The sequence below is a fragment of the Prionailurus bengalensis genome, chromosome B4 (genome assembly GCF_016509475.1).
Source record: "Prionailurus bengalensis isolate Pbe53 chromosome B4, Fcat_Pben_1.1_paternal_pri, whole genome shotgun sequence".
In the NCBI taxonomy this organism is placed as follows: domain Eukaryota; kingdom Metazoa; phylum Chordata; class Mammalia; order Carnivora; family Felidae; genus Prionailurus; species Prionailurus bengalensis.
The window spans coordinates 94,938,521-94,960,451 of NC_057358.1; the positions used below are offsets into that span (position 1 = coordinate 94,938,521).

General features: G+C 41.2%; 1 protein-coding gene across 1 annotated transcript in view; it reads left to right on the top strand.

Moving 5' to 3' along the window:
• The first annotated feature begins 2,247 nt into the window (after nt 1-2,247).
• The window catches only part of KCNMB4 (potassium calcium-activated channel subfamily M regulatory beta subunit 4), a 62,921-nt gene continuing 43,237 nt past the window's right edge, over nt 2,248-21,931 (top strand). The window contains exon 1 of the mRNA XM_043565024.1: nt 2,248-2,792. Coding sequence (XP_043420959.1) covers nt 2,457-2,792 — 336 coding nt within the window. The 5' untranslated portion in view covers nt 2,248-2,456. The remainder of the gene's footprint in view (nt 2,793-21,931) is intronic.

Below are 21,931 nucleotides of genomic sequence, written 5' to 3' on the forward strand. Positions count from 1 at the left end.
CTCTGGAATCATTGAAAAATTAATCATACTTACTAAATTATCTTTGGGCATTCCCATCCCTGTGTTTTAAGGCCACTAATAAGACCACTGATAAGAGTTAATTCTGCTTCAAGGTTAAGTTGCTCAGCATACCAAGGTAGGATAATTGGCTGTTGTTATCTCCTCACCGGTGCCTCAGATCTTAGACTGGCTTGAGCGTTCTTGAAAAGGAAGATGTTTATAACCTGCAGTAGGAAAAAGATTGAGGCCAAAGATCTGTGATCTCAGGTTAAGTTGCTTCAATGATTAAACTCATTTTCCCTTTCGGATAATGTAATCACCAACAATTGTCTTCATGCCAACAGAAAGGGCAGAAAATCACATACTTCTTAGGTAAGAAAGAAGGAAACCTATTCTCTCAAAACTTGAAAGGTATTAAGTACAAGGTGTCTTCCTGATTTGGAAATCTTCCAAACCCTGTATCGTCTTAATTTTTTCAGAAAAACACTCAGGGTCTTCCTGTAATTTAAGCTTGTTTTTCTCCTTGCTTGGAAATACTGTTACCCACCACATAAAGGAATGAGTACTTCAAAGTAACATATCAGAACTGCAGTTGAAAGATACTTAATACCAGTTAAGTAGCTAACATTTGAAATCCAAGAAAGAGAAGTCAAGAATTCCATGATTTGGTGTTTCCACATTCATCAGAAACATAACTGAATTTAATTAAGAGTATACCCATTTGGGACTTGCAAATCAAGAGAAAGATATGTTTACATGCTTTGCAAAGAAGTGAACATTTTGATTCTTCAAAATTAGGTCGAGATAGTTCTCAAGTTTGATATGATAGAAGCGTGGCTTGGAAAAAGATAATCTTTAAAAAAAAAAAAAAGGTCATGAAAAGAATAGAAGCCGAAAGTATGCACAGAAGAGGAGGGGGTAGAAGGAGCAACTGCAAGAATGAAGACAGCAGAATGCAGCTCTAGAAACGGTACCTGTCCCAAAGCGGGTCTGCACGCCGCTGTCGCCTCATACACCGCTCCTGGGTAGTTAGTTCCTCTACAAATTCCGGGGTGGGCCAAGGGTGGCAAGGTTCCTAAGGAAGGAAACAACAGAAAGGATTCTGTTCTCGGGAGTCCGGGAGCGAGGGGACCGTCCTGATGGGGAAAGTGGTGTCTCCATCCAGGGCTGCAAGGCTGTTTCCTTCGGTCCCTACTCAGCCCCAGCCTCGGGGCAAATCGAGTTGGGGTTCACCTGGCTGCCGCAGACCTAAGTTTCCGCTAGGTCCAGCCAGGACCCCGGCAGCGAGTTTCCTTGGCCTCGCCAGTCGCAGGCTGCTGTCCCACGCGCGATGCCTCCACAGCAAACCCCTGAATTTGCCCGTTCCACTCCTATCCTGGCGCCCTCGGGGCGTGCTGGGGGGCGGGGGGTGCGCGGGCCCGCGCCGAGGCGGTTGGGAGAGCTAGGACTCTTCGGCCGGACAGTTTCAGCGCTCGCTGGGCGTGGAAGGGGAGGGCGTCCCCCGCCCCGCCGACTGCGGGTCCGCGCGCCCGCCCCGGCCCGGGAACGTGTGGCCCGGTCTCCCCGGGGGGCACCCAGCGCACGCCCCTCGCCCGGGGACCTCCTCCCCACCAGCCTGGCCGGGCTGCGCGTTTCCCCGGAGCGCCGGCCGCCTGGTCGCTGGCTCGCTCTCCCTGCTGGCTGACCAATCCCCGTTCGGAGTTCAAGATTCCCGCCGCTCCACTTGCACTACGCCCTCGCTCCCTGTTTTCCGTTTCTGTTTTTAACTTTCACTCGGGTGAAGCTCGATCGATCCTCAGCTTTCATCTCAGACGTCCCTCCAAGGGGGATTTAAAGAGGATCTCAAGCGCCCGCCGCCGCCCCCCACCGCGGTGCTCGCCCGCCCCTCGCCCACGGGAGACGCCCCCGCGGCGGGCGGGGCGGGAAGGCCAGGGTCGGCGGCGGGTGGGGCCGGGCGGAGCCGCCTCCCGCTCGGGGGAGCCCCGGGGCTCGGCCCAGCCCAGCCGCGCCTGCCCTCGGGGCAGCTGCCCGGAGAGCCGGCGGGGCGGCGGCCAGCAGGCGATGGAGACGGGGAGACACCGGGCGAGAGGAGGCGGGGTGGGGGAGGCGGGGAGAGCGCGGGGGCGGAGGCTGGCAGGGGGCGCTGGAGGCAGGAGCCGCCCGTGCGCTCCTCGCGCCCGAGGGTGCAGGAGGCTCTGAAGCAGCGGTCGCTCCGCGAGCCTCTGGGGCCCGGCTGGCGGCGGGGCTGGGGGGGGTGGGGCGGGGGGCGCTGCCGCCGCCGGGGGCGTCGCCGGCCTCGGCCCCTTTGTTCTCGCGCGCTCCCCCTCGCCGCCCACTCCCCTGCTGTCGCGCGGCGGCGGCGGCGGCGGCGGCTCCTCCCGCCCGAGGCAGTCGGGCTGGGCGCCGGGGGCGGGAGGGGGCGGGGGGAGCGCGCCAGCCGCCGGGAGTGGGGGGCGATGGCGAAGCTCCGGGTGGCTTACGAGTACACGGAAGCCGAGGACAAGAGCATCCGGCTCGGCTTGTTTCTCATCATCTCTGGCGTCGTGTCGCTCTTTATCTTCGGCTTCTGCTGGCTCAGTCCCGCGCTGCAGGATCTGCAAGCCACGGCGGCCAACTGCACGGTGCTGTCGGTGCAGCAGATCGGCGAGGTCTTTGAGTGCACCTTCACCTGTGGCGCCGACTGCAGGGGCACCTCGCAGTACCCCTGCGTCCAGGTCTACGTGAACAACTCCGAGTCCAACTCCAGGGCGCTGCTGCACAGCGACGAGCACCAGCTCCTGACCAACCCCAAGGTAAGGACGCCCCGCGAGGGATGCCTGGCTCCTGCGGAGGTCTTGAAGCTTGGGGGAGCCTCGGTGTCAGACGCCGCGCGGGGCGGGCTCGGAGTGTCTTTTTGCTCGCGTCCCTAGGAGGCGACGGGGCGTTGGACCCGCAGTGAGCACAGCCGGGAATCCCGGGGCCCGGGGTTCGTGCGCGGCGACCGGTAATGCCCTGAGGCTTTCTTTACACATCTCTCTTGTCTCGTCTCAGATTTTGAGACCTTGGCCCAGCTCAGTCCGGCGCCTACAGGTCGGACTTTGGAGACGTGCAAGGAGCGGAAAGTTACTTTTCCTCCTGTTAAAGCCAGTGGGTAGCAGGGATCCACCTACTCGGGCGCTCGGTCAAGGTCTGAGCTCCCACGGGCCGCGTCAAGCACTGGCTTTGGGAGCTCGAGATCTTTGGGCCCCTTGGGAGATGTTAGAGGGTTCCTTGCCCTTTAACTCTAAACAGACGTTTTTAACTTGGGCTGCAAAGATGAGGGTCAACAGACGACGTGGAAATCACATGCGAAATTCCGAACAAGTCTGTTTCCGGGGTTTACAGAGAGCTCCTGGTTTTCACGAAACAGATTCTCAAAAGGGTCGGGAGGAAGCCTAGTGACTCTGTGTGTCTAGGGACGATCGGGAGCCATCTGGAGAACGGTAAAACTTACTGAAAATAGAAAACCCTTCGTGATATGTACCGAATATTCCTTCCCTGGCAACTTTCTCTCAAGCAATAAAGAAAAAACCTGGTTAGGACTCGAGGGATGGATAGCCGAGAGAGGGAGACTCAGAAAACTGTTCCCAGTGGAGAGAAAAAACTTATAAAAAGCAGTGTCCTCAGTCTGTGAACTAATTGAGCTTTGTAGTGCGCCTGGTTCTGCAAGAAGGATTTTCTTTCTTATCTTCTCTTGGTCTGTTTTTACCATGCTTGTCGCTTAACTATCGAGTGAAAGTGTGTTTCTTCTTTAACGTTACTGTCATTTTCCCTCTTGGTAAGGGCTCTGCTCGAAAATCCAGCAGAAAAACAAAAGGGAATGAGTCTTGTGTACACAGGAAAACTTTCTGTTAAATGTGACAAGATATATTAATCCGAAAGGGAAAAACAATTATATTAGCATTTTAAGAGTACTTAAAACAAACGTACCATTATCTCTGCAGTAAAACTCAGGGTCTTGTTTCCTTAAACGAACAGTAAATTCTTGAATTGGGGAAATTAAAAAAAAAAGGAATTCCTTTACAAAATGACTTCTCTTTAAAAAAGATGCTCCTGCTGACAAACGTGTATTCATTTACCTTAAAAATGAAGATAATATATAAGAAGTGAATATAAATAAATATAAAAGTACAGATTTAGATAAGGTATAATCAGTGTCCTGAAGAAGCACACTCTGGAAAACAAATATAAGTTAATCTGCTTAAAGCTCAGTAACTTCAAAAGAAACCTTAGGGTTTTAGAAACATCACTTTTTTTTTTTTCTTCAGGATTAAACCATTAATATAAAAGAAGGTGCCAAGCAGTAATAGTGATTTAGAAATTATATGGTAGTTCACCATTTAGGAGGCATTGCTATAATTGGTGAAACACTGCTAATTAGTTTAAGATAGTGGTTCAGGCACTAATAATAAATTATATACACATATACCAATAAATGGCTAATATCTGATCAAGACATTGAGAAGTTAGAATTTACTGCAAAAAGCCTGCTTGTAATTTCCAGGCAATTTTGAAGGACCTGGCAGAAAAAGTAAATTGGGATCATTAGGACATAGATTTTTAAATCAGTTGGAAGCAGTCATAATGCTTTATGTAATACTACAATTTTATCTCTCTCTCTCTCTCTCTTTGTTGCAAATAATCTCTTTTCTTCCAGTGCCAGTTCAGATTCCAGCAACAATTGTTTTGAAGAAGTGTCTGAACAAAATGACGTTTTATAAAGTATTCAAGAAATGACAGAACTGGAGAAAGATATTTATGTCACACACACACACACACACACACACACAAATGATGAGCAACAGCCCAGTGAATTTAGTCAAGGCTTCCTTAGCCAGACCAGTACACATCTTTATCCAAATTATGATTACATTATGGCATTTATAGAACATAAGTTTGTTCTTTTGCAGTCACCTTTCTACTTTTGGACAATTAAAGTACAATTCTTGTAAGTGATTAGTGATGGAAAAATTCAACATAACTGATATTGTGCCAGAACCCGGTACCTAAGCAGAATGTGTCCACAGTGCCCTTAGAAGTAGGCAGGCCCCTTTGCTCATTCCTGACGCCTCTTGGGTGCCTAGGTCTTTTCTTTGCCTTGCATCACCTGATTATCGAAGGCCTGGGTTCCCCACCCATTCCCTCTGTAGAATGTCTGGATTCCCTTCAGTGCCAAGGATCCTAATCACCTTCAACCTTCTCTTCTTCAGGACCCACTCCCCACAAGAAACCATTTTTAGGAAATCACTTCTTAGAAAGAAAAAGAACAAGGACTTTCCCCCACCCCTCCCTTGAGTTTGCTGCATTAATTATAGTAAAAGGCAGGGAAAGGGAAAGAATATTGCACATGTATAACTTCTTTAGCCATAGACTACCAAAGAAGATAGTATGAACACATGTGACCTTTGACTAGTCCTGTCTAAGATATCTTTAAGTGTTCTTCAGCTTATTTATGGTTTGAATCATATCCATATTGTCAAGGGTAATCACTCTATCCGGTCATATAATATAGTATTCAAGTCTACTAGTTACACATAGGGCAATGACCTGCTCTGTGATTTAACCATAGTGAAATCTAAATGTGGGATATGCTCCCTCTGGGTGCTATTCCCATCACTGCATTGTTTCTGAAGGGCTACCAGTTGTGTGTGCTAAGAGCTTTGGTTCTTAACCTTGGCTGCACATTAAAATCACTGGGGGAGGGGCTCCAGGGTAGCTCAGTCCCTTAAGCATTGGACTCTTGATTTAAGCTCAGGTCATGATCTCACAGTCTCGAGATCAAGCCCCACATTGGGTTCTGCGCTGGGCATGTAACCTGCTTAAGATTCTCTCTCTCTCCCTCTGCCCCAGCCCTGATCGTGGGCTCTCTCTCTCTCTCTCTCTCTCTCTCTCTCTCTCTGTCTCTCTTTCTCAAAAAAAAAAAAAAATCACTAGGGAAACTTTACAAAGAAATTCTTATGCTTGGGTCCCACCCTTAGAGATTTGGACTTGGTCTTGGGAGAGTCCTGAGAGTTGGTGTTTTTTAAAAAGTTCTGCAAGTGACTCTAATGTGTAGACAGAGTCAAAAATTACTGGTTAGAAAACATACTCATCTGTTGTGCAAAAAAAGTAAAATAAGAACAGAAAGGATCCATTGTGATTAATACTTGTGTTTTTAGGTTAAAAGATGTTACTGATCCTACTGAATATAGGGAACTGGCATAAAAGGACGGACTCAAGGAAATTCTGAAGGAAAAGAAGAGGATCATTTAACATTAGTGTCGAAATGGTCATTTAAAATTGGTTTAGCTTAAATGAACTTAATGCAGTTCCAGACATTTGCTCTCACATCAATATATACATCGGATGGCAGAGAAAAGATGAATTTTAAAAACTATCTCTTGTTTGTGCAATAAGAGAGAGTGAGTGATTAGAAGCTATGTGTTTTATTTTTGTCTTGAGGTTTTTTGTTGTTGTTGTTGTTCTCTGGTCTGAAAAACCTAGACACAAAGGGAAAAAGTCTATTCCTAAGAATAGTACTGTGAAAGTGAGAGAAATTCACTGAAGAGAAGAAAAACTTTAGACTTTTTTTTTTTTTTTTTAATTTTTTTTTTCAACGTTTATTTATTTTTGGGACAGAGAGAGACAGAGCATGAACGGGGGAGGGGCAGAGAGAGAGGGAGACACAGAATTGGAAACAGGCTCCAGGCTCTGAGCCATCAGCCCAGAGCCTGACGCGGGGCTTGAACTCCCGGACCGCGAGATCGTGACCTGGCTGAAGTCGGACGCTTAACCGACTGCGCCACCTAGGCGCCCCAAAACTTTAGACTTTTGAGTGTATCCTCTGAAACTGAATGTCCCTAACTGTGTTCCTCGCAGCTTACGGTTCCCTTGGTATCCTTCACAACCACACTGGTATGTCCCAAAGCCCCGTCCCCTGCCCCCCAGTCACACATCCTGTGTAGACAGTGTGGTCTCCTGGGGTTGATTTCTGAACTGCATCCTAGAAATAAATGTTCAGTATGATACACTTTGTGCTCTAGGGAGGTCCATCACATCAAAACTAAGTAATCAAGGGCTAAACTGGATTGTGACGATTTCTCTACAATCTTTATTTCTCTATGATAAGGATGGCTTGCTGTGGTTTTTTTCCTCTGGTGATTATATTAAATAACTTGGCAAGTACGTAAAATCCAATTCCTCCAATACTTGCTTAGCCTCTGTGATCAAAGGATGGAGCAAGAAACAGGAGTACGTCTTAGCATCTTATGATCAAAGGACTGGGCAGGAAATAAGGACATACAGGGGCGCCTGAGTGGCTCAGTTGGTTAAGCGTCCAACTCTTGGTTTCACCTCACGTTGTAATCTTATGATTTGAGAGTTTGAGCCCCATATCAGGCTCTGTGCTTGGGATTCTCTTTGTCCTCTCTTACTGCCCTGCTCCAATGCTTGCACACACACACTCACCTCTCTCTCTCAAAAATAAATAAATAAACTAAAAAAAAAAAAAGAAGAAACAAGGACATACAAAGATAAGTTTATTCATTTAACAAATATTTGTTAAATGCCTCCTCTGTGCAATGCATGCTTCCAGGTTCTGAGACTAGAATAGAGATCAAAATAAAGTCTGAAGTTTATGTTTTGGTAGATGCTGACAGACAAGAAATAGACTTATAATGTAATGTCATGTAATGGTAAAGGTGTAAAGAAAATTCAGGCAGCATAAGGGTACAGAGTGGTGGAAGAAATGAAGGGCTGCCCTTTTGCACACAGTGGTTAAGTGACATTTGTACAGAGACCAAAGAGCATGAGGGGATGAATAGAGGCATAGAGGACAGAAAAGAGTCAATCATATAGCTGTCTTGAGAAACAGTGTTTCACAGGCTGAGGGCACAGTAAGTGCAGAGGCCCCAGGGCAAGTGGCTGCCAGGCTAATGTGAGGAACAGTAAGGATGACAATAAGGCCAGACTACAGTGAGCAAGACGTGAAACAGTGGGAGGTGAAGTTAGACCTTACAGAACACTGTTAGACCTTTGGATTCTGTTCTGTGTATGATGGTAAGCTGTCTGACATTAAGCAGGACTGAGATATAATCAGACTTAAACTTCTAAAAAATGTAGATGATCCTTCTGGATGCTGGATTGAGAATAGAATTTGTGTGTATTTGTGTGTGTACATGCATGTGCACATGCTCACTTGTGCAAGGTGAGAGATGCAAGGGCAGGATTGAAAACGAGGAGTCTAGTAGGGCAGGCAAATGATGATGGTGACTTAGATCAGGGGTGAGCATTGGTGAAGTTCACTGATGGACTGGTCAAAGATGACTCAGCAGTTTGTGGTAAGCCCAACTGGGTGAAGGGAGGTGATTTTACTAGATGGGAAAACTAGAGAAGAGTAGTTTGGGAGGAGTGTGAATGGAAAACAAGGGTTTAGTCTTAGATATGTCTAACAGACATACAAGTGAGGATGAATCCATACGTTTCTGCCCTCAATGAGTTCATTCTCCAGCAGAGGAAATAACACAAATAACTATCAAAGGAAGTGTAATGTAAGTTCTACAGGAAAGTACAAACACAAGAGAGGAAAGATTAGGAGAAAAGCTTCATGGGAAACGAAACATTTGCTATGAAAATTTGAGAATGAATAGGATTTTCATCTTGGGAGAAAAAGTAGGGAGGAATGAAGAGAACATCAAGGAAGAGAAAATGCCAGAAGCAAAGCTGTGTGAGTGCAGGCTATGTTGGGGAATCATCAGATAGATCATGTGGTTGGAACACAGTTACAAAGAAGAGAGTCTTAGGGCTAAGGTGGGAGAGTAAACTGGGATCAATAATGTGGAATTGGGTTTGGTGACATTGGGAAACCATGATAGGAAGAATAATGCTCCCCTCCCCCCACCAAGATATCCACATCTTTTTTTTTTAATATATTTTTTTTAATGTTTATTTATCTTTGAGGGAGACAGAGGGTGAGTGAGGAAGGAGCAGAGAGAGAGGGAGACACAGACATGAAGCAGGTTCCAGGCTCTGAGCTGTCAGCACAGAGCCCAACCTGGGTCTCAAACTCATGAACCCATGAGATCATGACCTGAGCCGAAGTCAAATGCTAAACCAACTGAGCCACCCAGGTGCCCCCAAGATGTCCACATCTTAATCCCCAGAATCTGTGAGTATCTTATGTTACCTGGCAAGGGGGAATTAAAGCTCCAGATGGAAATAAGGTAGTTTATCAGTTGACATTAATATATGGAGATTATTCTGGTGGGCCTAGGGTAATCACAAGCCTCCTTTAATGTGAAAGAGGCAGTCAGAGTGATGCAATATGAGAAAGACTCAACCAGGCATTGCTAACTTTGAGTACAGAAGTGGAGTCAAGGAATGTAGGCAGCCTTCTTTTCCAAGGAAGCGGGGAAAGGCAAGAAAATAGATTATCCCTTAGAGAATCTAGAAGAGAATACAGGCCCAGTTTGGTGAGACCCATTTGAGAATTCTGACCACTAGAATTTTAAGATAATAAATTTGTGTTGTTTAAGCCATTAAGTTTGTGTTACAACAACAGAAATCTAACACAGAAGCCAAGGAAAGTTTTTGAGTAGGTGAGTAATCACGATTCAGTATTTTGGGGTGCTTGGGTGGCTCAGTTGGTTGAACATCTGACTCTTGATTTTGGCTCAGGTCATGATCTCAAGCCTTGCATCGGGCTCCATGCTGAGCACTGTGAATTTGCTAGAAATTCACATTCTCAAGTCTCATCTTAGGCCCACTGAATCATAAACTCCACCCCAGTTTCTGACTTAGTAGTTCTATGTTGAAGTTCAAGAATTTGTAAAGTAAAAGAATGTATAAATAGGTGGGGAAGATGAAATAATATACAGCAAACAGTCCAAAAGAAGGCAAGGAGAAAGAGAAAAAAAAAATGTAGACAAGTAGAACACCAACAAAAAAATAATAAGATAGATTTAAATGCCAATTTATAAGTAATTATATTAAATGTAAGTGGATTAACTTCCATTTAAAAGACAGAGGTTGTAGACTGGAAAAAAACAAACAAACCCAAATATATGCTGTTTTCAAGAGTCACACATAGAATATAAGGACACAGAAAGGTTGAAAGTTAAAAGATGGGAAAATATACATGCAAACATCAACCAAAACAGGAAAAGAAAAGCTGGAGTATCTGTATTATATGAAACATAGTAGACTTTGAGGCAAAAATTTGTTACTAGATAAAAAGGAGGGACACTTTGTAATTATAAAAAAAAATCAATGTAATATAGCAATTCTATATTGGGATATACCTAAAAATACAGCCTCAAAATACTTAAAAAAAATAAAACACCTCAATGGAGAAATACACAAGTCTATCATGAGAGTGAGAGATTTTAACACACCTCTGTGACTAATAAACAATCAGACAAAAGTAATATTGACCCATATATGATAGATTTAAATAACATGTTTAACGACTGACAACTGATATATAGAATAGTATATTAAGTTGTAGCAAGGTGTACACTATTTTAAGTGCTCATGTAATATTTACAAAAACGTTATATTCAGGGTCATAAAATAAACCTTGACAAATTTTAAAAGTGAAATGGTAAAGAGTGTATCCTTAGAGAAATTAAATTAGCAATTATTAAATTTTACTGAAAAACATAGAAGATGTGGAAAATTCTTCAGGGAAAGAATGAGTCAATTAGCTGTACATGAAAAAGACAATCTGACACATACTTCACACTCATAAAATCCAGTTCCAAATGGAAGAAAAACTAAATATGAAAAGAAAACTATAAAACTTTCAGGAGGAAGCTTGGGAAAATATCTTTATGACAGAGGCTTAAATATTTTCTTAAATGAGACTAAACAAATAAGAGGAAAAGAGTGACACATTTGAGCACATTAAAATAACAATTTCTATATGACTAAAATTATTGTAAACTAAGCAGAAGTAAAGCTAAATATTAGTGCAAGATAATGGCAAAACAGTAATAAACAAAAATGAAAATGTCTACAAATCATTAAGACAATGGTGTATGATATAATGGGAAAATGAGCAAAAGATATGTATAAGCAATCCATAAAAGAAACTCAAAGATCAATAAATGTGAAAAGATGCTCAATTCCACTAATCTCAGGGAAATTCAGATGACAACAATAACAGGACACCATTTCACACCCATCATTTTGGAAAAACTTAATATGCTTCATATGACCAAATGTTGGTGAGGATTGAAGAAAATGGTAAGTTTTACCCATTGCTAGGAAATTGGTTCAACCACTTAGGGAAATAATCAAACATATTAAGTGTAACTGAAGCTGTGCATATCTGAAAACCCGACAATTTCACTTCAGGGTATTTACTCTAAAGAACTCTAACACATATCCAAGGAAATGTATATATATGGGGTATTTCATTGCAGAATTGTGTGCAGTAGTGCAATGTAGAAACAACCTAATAGAATTAGGATATTGGATGGGATGCTTTAACAGGAACCTAATCACAGTGACCTAAACAAAGTAAGTACTAGTTTTCTTTTCTTTTCTTTTCTTTTCTTTTCTTTTCTTTTCTTTTCTTTTCTTTTCTTTTCTTTTTTTTCTTTTTTTTCTTTTCTTTTCTTTTCTTCTGTTGTAAATGTCTGAGCCTGTATATAATCCAAGGGGCTGTGCCAGACTTTGGATGTGGAAGGTCATCCAAAGACCCAGGTTCCTACTGTCTTGTTGCTCTACAATCTCTTAGGATGCTTTTACTAGCTTGATCATGTCTGTCTTTTAGGCAGTAGGAAAGGGGAAAAAGAGAAAATAGATGGAAAGCAGCTTTCTTTCTTTTTTTTTAATGGCATGTAATTCACATAAAATGATATTTGCCCTTTCAACAGGTACAGTTTTTAGTATATTCACAAAACTGTGCAATCATTATCACTATCTTTTTTAGAATATTTTCATCACTCCCATAAGGAATCCCGTACACATTAGTACTCATTCGCCTTTCTCCTAACTTGGTCATGGTATTTAATCCTTTTTTTATATGTTCCTAGATTTATTTGGTTTACTAGCATTTAGTTGAGGATTTTTGCATCTGTATTTATCAGGTATATTGGTCTGTAGTTTTCTTGTGATGTCTTTGTCTGACTTTGGTATCATGGTAATAGAATTAGTTGGGAAGTATTCCCTCTTCTATTGTTTGAAAGAGTTTGTGATTATATACCATGATCAATTGGGATTTATTCCAGGAATGAAGGTTGGTTCAACATGCTAAAATCAACTAATGTAATTAATACATCATATTAAATAGACTAAAGGATGGAAATCACATGATTATTACAGTATACGCAGAAAAAAAAATTTAACAAAATCTTCTCATGATTAAAAAAAAAAAAACTAGGAATAGCTGAGAACTTCCTCAACTTGATAAAGGGCTACTACGAATAGCTAATAAATGGTGAAAGACTGAAAGCTTTCCCCCTAAGATCAGAAATAAGACAAGGATGTCTGCTCTTGCCACCCCTGTTTGATGTTGGAAGTTCTATCTAGGACGGTTAGGTAAGGAAAAAATGTAAAAAGACAGCCAGATTGGAAAAGAAGACATAAAACTCTTTACAAATCATGTGATCTTGTATAAAGAAACTCCTAAAGAATCCACCAAAAACAAAGCAAACAAAAAACCCATCTGTCAGACATAATAAATTCAGCAAGGTTACAGAATACAAGATCAATATACAAAAATCAATTGTATTTTTATACACTAACAATGAACAATCTAAAAATGAAATTAAGAACACAATTCTATTTACAATATTATTAAAGTGATAAATTACTTAGGAATTTATTTCACAAAAGAGTATTTCTAACAAAAGAGCAAAAGACTTGTACCTTGAAAGCTATAAAACACTATCAAGAGAAATTAAAGAAGACCTAAATAAATGGAAAGATATCTTTTGTGGATTGGAAGACTTAATATTGTAAATATGGCAACACTTCCCAAATTCATCTACAGATTGATTATAATCCCTATCAAAAATTCAACTGGATTTTTGTTTGCAGAAATTGACCAACTGATCCTAAAGTTCATATGGAAATTTAAGGGATTCAGGGTAGCCAAAATGATCTTAAAAAAAAAAAAGAGAGAGACTAATGGTGGAAGACTCATACTTTCCAATTTTAAAACTTACTAGAAATCTACAATAATCAAGACATATGGTATTGGCATAAGGATAGACATACCAATCTATGGAGTAGAATTGAAAGTCCAGAAGTAAATGAGTACATTTAAGAGTAATTGATTTTTGGAAATTGTGTCAAGAGCATTCAACAAGGAAAGAACAGTCTTTTCAACCAATGGCACTGGAACAACTGTATGCGTGCAAAAGAATGAAGCTGGACTCCTACCTCACACCATTTATAAAAACTAACTTAAAATGGATCAGAAACCTAAATGTAAGAGCTAAAACTGTAAAGCTCTTAGAGGAAAATGTAAGTGTAAATCTTTATGACTTTGAATTAGGCATTTTTTTAAATATGACATGAATAACACAAGCAACCAAAGGAAAAATTGATAATTGGACTCAAACACAATTAAACACTTGAGTTTCAGAGGACAACATCAAAAAGGTAAAAAGACAACCACAGAATGAGAGAAAATATTTGCCCATCACATATCTGATAAAGATTGAATATCCAGAATGTATAAAGAACTTCTATAACTCAACAATAACAATTAAAAAGGCAGATAACTAGGGGTGCCTGGATGGTTCAGTTGGTTAAGCATCCAACTTCAGCTCAGGTCATGATCTCGCAGTTCGTGGGTTCGAGCCCCATGTCAGGCTCTGTGCTGACAGCTCAGAGCCTGGAGCCTGCTTTGGATTCTGTGTTTCCCTCTCTCTCCTCCTCCCCCACTCTTGCTGTATCTCTCTCTGTCTCTCAAACATAAATAAACGTTCAAAAAATTTTTTTAAAAAGAGGGAAGCAGATAACCCAATTGAAAGATAGGCAAGAGGTGTGAGTAGATATTTTTCTAAAGAAGTATACAGATGGCCAATAAGCACATAAAAATATGTTCAGATGTGTACAGGGTGTCTTCTTGGGGTGATGAAAGCATTCTAAAACTTTTGTGGCAGTGATTGCACACTTCTGTGACTCTACTAAAAACCACTGAATTATACATTTTATTCTTTTAAGTTTTTTTGAGTTATACATTTTAGATGGGTGAATTGACTGGTATGTGAATTATATTTCAATAAAGCTGTTACCAGAAAAGAATGTTAAAAGGAGATTTGCTTTGCAAATTTTGGCATTTCAAGTAACTCATAAAGGGACATCTTCAATAAATGATGTTAAAGCTTCCCTATTATTTAGAAAAATATATATTTAAAAATACTAATTTTCCAAATAAATTTTCTAGAGAACCCTGGCTAACACACAAGGCAAGCATGAGCAGGCAGTTCAGTGAAGAATTACAATTTAGTTGTAATTAGTGTAATCTCACTAATCTTACAAAGAAACTCCCAACTCAAAAGTTATATGGAAAAATGCTTAATAAAAATAAAATATAAATTTAATTTAAATAACATAATTTTGATGGAACAAAATTTTGGTCTTTGAAAATAATATATAATAAATACATATTATTGTTATAATAAATATAGGTAATAGGTAATTATAATAAATATAGGTAAATATTTACATAATTTGGGGGGGCAGTACAGACCTTTCTAAACATGACACTAAGGGCAGAAATCATAAATTTCTGCAGGAATGCACTGATTTGTTTAATGACATAATAAAGAAAAGCTTTAAATAAACCAACATTACAATTTATTTTTTTAAATGCATGTTTATTTATTTATTTTGAGAGAGAGAGAGAGTACTGGCAAGGAGAGGGGCAGAGAAAGAGGGAGAGAGAATCCTAAGCAGGTTCCGTGCTCAGCGTGAAACCCAAAAAAATCAACATAACAATCTAAAGAAAAATGACAGATTTGAGAGAATATTCACACTGGTCGAGAAATGATTCAAAACAACAAGTGAAGAGCTTTTAGCAATAAATGACCATCTCTTCAGTAGAACACAAGGTTTGATAGTTGATTTTATGTGCCAACTTCACTGGGCTAATAGAATGCCCAGAGAGCTGGTAAAATATTGTTTCTAGGTGCATCTGTGAGCGTGTTTCTGGAAGAGAAGAGCATTTGAATCAGTAGTCTCCATAAGGAAGATTCATCCTCACCAATGCAAGTGGACATCAATCATCTGATCTGTTGAGGGCTTAAATAGAACAAAAAAAGCAGAGCAAGGGCAAATTTGCTCTCTGCTGGAGCTGGAACATGACATTGGTATTGCTGTGACCTGGGGCCTTTGGACTTCCACTGAATTACACCACCCACTTTCCTGGGTCTCCATCTTGTGGGCAGTAGATTGTGGCACTTCTCAGCTTCCCTTATCACATGAGCCAATGCCTCATAGTAAATCTCTTATTATATGTCAACATATATTCTATTGGTCCTGTTTTTCTAGAGAGCCCTGACTAACACACAAGGCAAGCATGAGCAAGCAGTTCAGTGAAGAATTACAATTTAGTTGTAATTAGTGTAATCTCACTAATCTTACAAAGAAACTCCCAATTGCAAATGCTTCCAGTTCAATTGTATGAAAACAGATAACGTTAATCCTATTTTAAACTCTGCCAAAGCACACAGAAACAAGGAAAACTTCTGAAATTTTTAAAATAATTTTAGGATTACATTGAAACAAACACCTACGGGAGTGCCTGGGTGACTCGGTTGAGCGACTGACTGCAGCTCAGGTCATGATCTCATGCTTCGTGAGTTCAAGCCTCTCGCATCAGGCTCTTCGCTGACAGCTGACAGTGTGGAGGCTGCTTGGGATTCTCTCTCTCCCTGTCTCTCTCTCTCTCTCTCTCTCTGCCCCTCCCCTGCTTGCGCTTTCTGTCTTTCTCAGAATAGATGAATAAACTTAAAAAAAAACCCACCTATGATAACATACATGTACAGATGGAAATTATGGGACAGCTTTGCTTAAGAATATTTATGTAAAATCCTAAGTGAGATAACAGTGGTAATGAGTTTGTCATTGATGTGGGTCTAATTGCATCAATTTTCACAGATTGCGCTCTTAAAAGTTACATATGGCTATATAGCAAACATACCACAAATTAGGTCAAAAGAGACAAAACGAGGAAGGAAATTGGCAATGTGTGATGAAGATTAATTTTCTTCCATGTAAAGACTCTTAGAAAATAACCAAAATGGGCAGAAGTCATGGATAGTCAGTTTGCAGAAAATAAATACAAATAGTTTTAAAAATATGGAAAAATCATTACCTCTATTTAAAAATGCAAATTCAGGGGCGCCTGGGTGGCGCAGTCGGTTAAGCATCCGACTTCAGCCAGGTCACGATCTCGCGGTCCGTGAGTTCGAGCCCCGCGTCGGGCTCTGGGCTGATGGCTCAGAGCCTGGAGCCTGCTTCCGATTCTGTGTCTCCCTCTCTCTCTGCCCCTCCCCCGTTCATGCTCTGTCTCTCTCTGTCCCAAAAAAAAAAAAAAAAAAAAAAAAAAAAAAAAAGTTGAAAAAAAAATGCAAATTCACACAAGAAGTCCCATATTTCACCTATCAGAATGTTTAATTGTACCAGATTATTTTTTATTTTTTTAAGGACATGGGAATAGGTACTCTCATAAACTGCTAGCAGAAATGCAGTTGGCACAATCGCTTTGCAACACTATAGTCATAAGTGTTCTTTGTTTTTGTTTTTGTTTTTTTAATTAAAAAAAATTTTTTTTTACATTTATTTATTTTTGAGAGACAGAGTGAGTCAAAGTGAGAGTGAGGGAGAGGCAGAGAGAGAGGGAAACACAGGGTTGGAAGCAGGCTCCAGGCTCTGAGCTGTCAGCACAGAGGCCGACGTGGGGCTCGAACCCACAGACTGTGAAATCATGACCTGAGCCGAAGTCAGGCGCTCAACCGACTGAACCACCCAGACGCCCCTGTTTTTGTTTTTGTTTTTGTTTTGTTAATTTTTAAATGTTTATTCCTGATAGAGCGAGGGGGGTGCAGGGTGGAAGGAGACACCGAATCCAAGGCTGGCTCCAGGCTCTGAGCTGTCAGTACAGAGCCCAAAGTGGGGCTGTAACTCAGGAACTGTGAGATCAAGACTTGAGGTCAGACACTTAACCGACTGAGCCACCCAGGCGCCCCTGTAGTCATAAGTTTTGAATGTAGACACACTTTGATTTTTCCTGTTCTCATGTATGTGTAGATGCCTGTAAAAGGAAGTTTGTTGCTTTTTTTGGAATTGCAAAAGACTGGAAACACCTTTAATTAATAATTCTTGCATATCCATGTAGTAAAATTCAAAAAAGAATGAGATAGATCTCTATATGCAGATATGGCAGCACCAAGATACATTGTTAAATGAAAGACAAAGGGCAAAACAGAGAAGAGTGTGCTCACATTTATGTTAAAATAAAATGTAGGAAACATCGGAAGAATGTACAACTGTTAAGCATGTTTGTCTGGGGGTCAGGATCAAAGTCAGAGAAAGACATTTCAGCTTGTACCCTTTCCCAGTATTTGCATTTTTACCTTGTGTATCTATTATGCTTTTTTAAAATTAAATCTTAATCAAAATAGCAGTATGACCTTGGAAATTACTTAACATGTCTGCCTCAGTGTTTTCATCTATAAAATGAAGACTATAATAGTACCTATCTCATCAAGTTATCAGGATTAGGTAAGTTAATATGTGTGAAACATCTAGAATAGTGCTTCACACATGGTAAGCCTTTGATGAAAATTTGCTATTATTATTATGAACATAGGTTTAAAAATCAAATTGTGCTATAACTTTGTTAGTACGGGGTATTTCTTTATTGAGATTCCTTTGTCTCGATCCCTTTTGCAATGCAGACACAACTAAATAGTTTTAGTTTGTTTTTTCTCTCATATTTATCTCCATGTTTCCCAATAGTAGTCTCTGATGTGTATATTTTAGATACTATTGACCCTATGATGGAATGTGAGGATTTAGCTTTCTTACACCATCCCATCCCACCCTAGTTTTCTGCCCTTCATTCTTTAAATACGGTTCTATCCTAATTTTTGGCTACATTAATATTGGGCATTAACATATTTTAACTGTAAATTATTGCTCATTTCTATAACTGTTTATTTTCCTTGAGCTGATAATCCTCTTCTCGTAATTTCTTACTTTCCTATGACCCTTTCTCTTAATTTTCCCAAAGAATTGTAAAGCCACTTTGTACACCGTTTTTCATATGGTTATTCATAATAGGTGACCATTTAGTTACACGTTTTTCTTTTTAAAGAAATTTCCTGGGATACCATTCTGGATTCCTTCAGCCTACTACTGCCCCAAATTGAACTGGTTACGCCTTAGGCCTGCTGTGTTTCTCCCATGTTGAGTACTCTGTTTCCTTGACCCAGTGTGGTCCTCTTTTCTTGGTTTATACTGTTGTTTTGGTGGATACGTCCTCAAGCAGCTTCCTGAGAAGGAAGGCATGGGAAATACAACTTCTAGATTTCATGTTTTGATCAGAGTTCTGTTTCTGATGATTTAAACGCAGTCTCATTCCTTTAATCAAAACGCAGTTTGTGATTTATTTGGCAGTGTGCATAAATCAGTGTAGGTCTGTACCTTCAACTTCATTTCTCATGAGAGAAACAATCGGAAGTTCTCCTCAGAGTTATGCTCCCTGAGGCCAGATTTCTTCATCTGCCCAAACTGGTCAAAGGCTTTAAATACCCACCAGCACACTGCAGAGTACTCCTGGGGGTACGTATATCCCAGTAGTAGAAAAACAGGCCTCGTAATTAACTGTTTATTAGGACAGGTTGGGAAAGGTGATAGTAGAAAAAAGAGAGGGTGCATTGGGAGTGTGAGCCATTTGCTTATGAAACTTGTTTCCCAGCACTACCTGCCTCAGCCCTGTAAACCCCACCGTTATGTTTCAGTGGGTCAAAAAGCCCAGTGTCCAGTGGGTAGCATGGTAATGATGTTCCGTGTTCAGGCATCCAGATCCTACTGGCACTCAGCAGTAAGTCAGTGGTCTCTTAGAAGGAAATATTCTCCAAAGAAAGCATAGGTTTGCTTTATGTTATCAGGGCTCTTGGTAGGCTCCATGTACCCCCCAATCTGGCAGAGACCTCATAGACTGTTGGAGGCCCTGGGCCAAAGAGGTGAATTGACAGGGCTTTCTGTAGCCTGGAGCAGCTGGAGTGGGTTCTCCTGCCCTGGCTGCCACGGAAAGCTGGTGGTATTGGGGGTTACTCAGTAAAGGGGTCAGAGTAGCGATCTCTAAAGTGGATATATATGTGTCCACCAAAATATAAGGAAGTCCACCAAACATTGTGACTCTTATTTTTAAGGAGTGAAAGATGCAGCAGTTTGTCTTTTACTTTGGAAGGGGTATCCAGACATTCCCTAGACCACTAGCCTCCCGGAAGCATAGCTGAGGTGGCAGGTCCCGAACTTCCCAATCACTGGCACATCTGTTCTCTACCAAGGAATCTAGGGCACCATGTTCTCCCTGCTTCCAGGTCCAGTCATCAGCCTGGTATCATCAATGTATACTGTTCTGTTCTGTTCTACTGCAGAGCAGAGCATAAGAACCAAAGAAAGTTGAGGTAGTGCTGAGTAGGACAATCCTGAATAAGTCTGGAAAGTCTACACCATCTCGACCAGGTAAAAGTGTAGCGGTCTCTGGTGTTCTTTGTCCACAAAAATGGAGAAAATAGCATTTGCCAGATCAGTCACCAGAGGATAGGTTCCAGTGGTAAGTTTATTTGCTGCAGTAAATAGACTATATCTGAAATGGCAGCTGAAATTGGGGCCACCACTGATTCATTTAGCAGTACAGCCATTCTCCAAGACTCATCTGCCTTCTTCAGGAGCCAAATAAGCAAGTTAAATAGGGACGTGGTAGGAATCCTCACTCCTGTGATCTCTGTGACTTCCTAGGGTGACAGTCTTGGCTTATCAGTTTACTATTTGGAGAAAGAACAGGTAGTTTCAGAGTTCTGTCTATGAGTAAGGGGGTCAAGGGAGGAATTTAGGACTAGAGTTAAGTATGTGTATTATATCTATACCTTTGGGATCTGTAGGAATAACCATAAGAGAGTTCATGGACTCACTGGGCCCATTGTGATACCTGGGCCAAAACTCCCTTTTCTCTCTCTCTTTTTTTTTTTTTTCTATCTGTCCATTTTTATTTTTTATTTTTATTTTTTTTATCATATGAAATTTATTGTCAAATTAGTTTCCATACAACACCCAGCGCTCATCCTCCCTTTTCTCTTGATGCTATGAGCCCCCATTGGGAGCACAGTCAGACTAGGGCCCTCAGGCATTAAGGTTAGTGCAGAGCTAGTCCTATAACACTCTAAATGTCTGCCCCTTGTAGACAAGCCAAAAACCAAACATTGAACTAGGGAAGACAAACGATGGTTGCCAGGTGATTGCTCAATCACTATATTGGACACCTGTATGTTAACTACACTGGAATTAAAATCTTGAAAAATAAAATAAGTGTCTACCCTTTCCTCACTGCACGGCTACTCTGGTAAATGTCTGCATGTTCTCTGGGGAAAGGTTAGATTTTCGGTAGGTGCTACTTCAGAGGGCCTTCCCAGGGCCTTCCCAGCCTTCCCTTCATTCAAGGAACTTTTGGCCTGAGGATTGGATGAGGAGCCCTGTCTTATGTCACAGTGACCCATTAAACTACATTTCACCAAACCTCAGGTGTTTTCGGGTATGTAGATCAAGGAGAACCTTAAAGGGTGTTCACCTTTTTAGTCCTAGGGGTCCTATGATCTGTTAGCCACTGTCAAAGATTCCTGTGGATTAAATCATTTCTACTATGCTCACAAATTCTGTGGGTCAGAGATTTAGGACACAAAGGGGACAGCTTATCTATGCTTCATGACGTCTGAGGTCCCAGTGGAATACCCAAAGGCTGGACACTGGAATCATCTGAAGGTTCATTTACTCATATATCAGGTAGTTGATGCTGGCTATTGGGTGGGGGGTCTCGGTTCCTCTCCACACCAGCCTATAGTGTGATCTCTCTGCACAGGGCAGTTTTGGCTTCCTCACAGAATAGTGTCTGGATTCCAAAGGCAGACATTCCCAAGAGAGAGTTACGGGCAGAAGCTATGTCACCTTTTCTGAGTTAGCCTTGGAAGTCACACAGGATCATAGACTCATCATGTTCTAAAGAAGGAAAGATAAAGCTGTACACTGAGAATAGTGTCAATGTCACATTGACTTATGAAATGGCTTAGGAAATGGGATACATATTGGTGCAGCCATCTTTGGAAAACTCGTTCTGCCACAAGTAGGAAACATCAAGTTTTTTTTATTTTTTATTTTTTAATTAACTTTATTTATTTTAAGAGAGAGAGAGAGAGAACACGCACACAAGTGGGGAAGGGGCACAGAAAAGGAGAGACAGAATCCCAAGCAGGCTCCATACTATCAGTGCAGAGCTGTATGTGGGACTCAAATTCAGAAACTGTGAGATCATGACCTGAGCCAAGATCAAGAGTCAGATGTTTAACCGACTGTGCCACCCAGGCGCCCCAGAAACATCAAGTTCTTATCAACACAATCAATCCTGGTTAAAGGGGACTTAGCATGGATAGGGCTTGCTGGTCTTTTTCAAACAAATGGTGGTTGTCATATTTCATTAAATATGTATACACACATTAAAATGTGTGCTCTTTACAGCATACATACAATACATAAATAATGCCATCGATGAGCATATCTGAATGCGTGCATGAAATTTAAGAAAGTTTTATTTCATTTCAGTGTTCTGTATGGTCATGAGGATTGGTCATCTCAAAGATTTTAAGTTACAGTCATATGCCATTGAACACATTTTTACATGTACTGTCATGCTTGT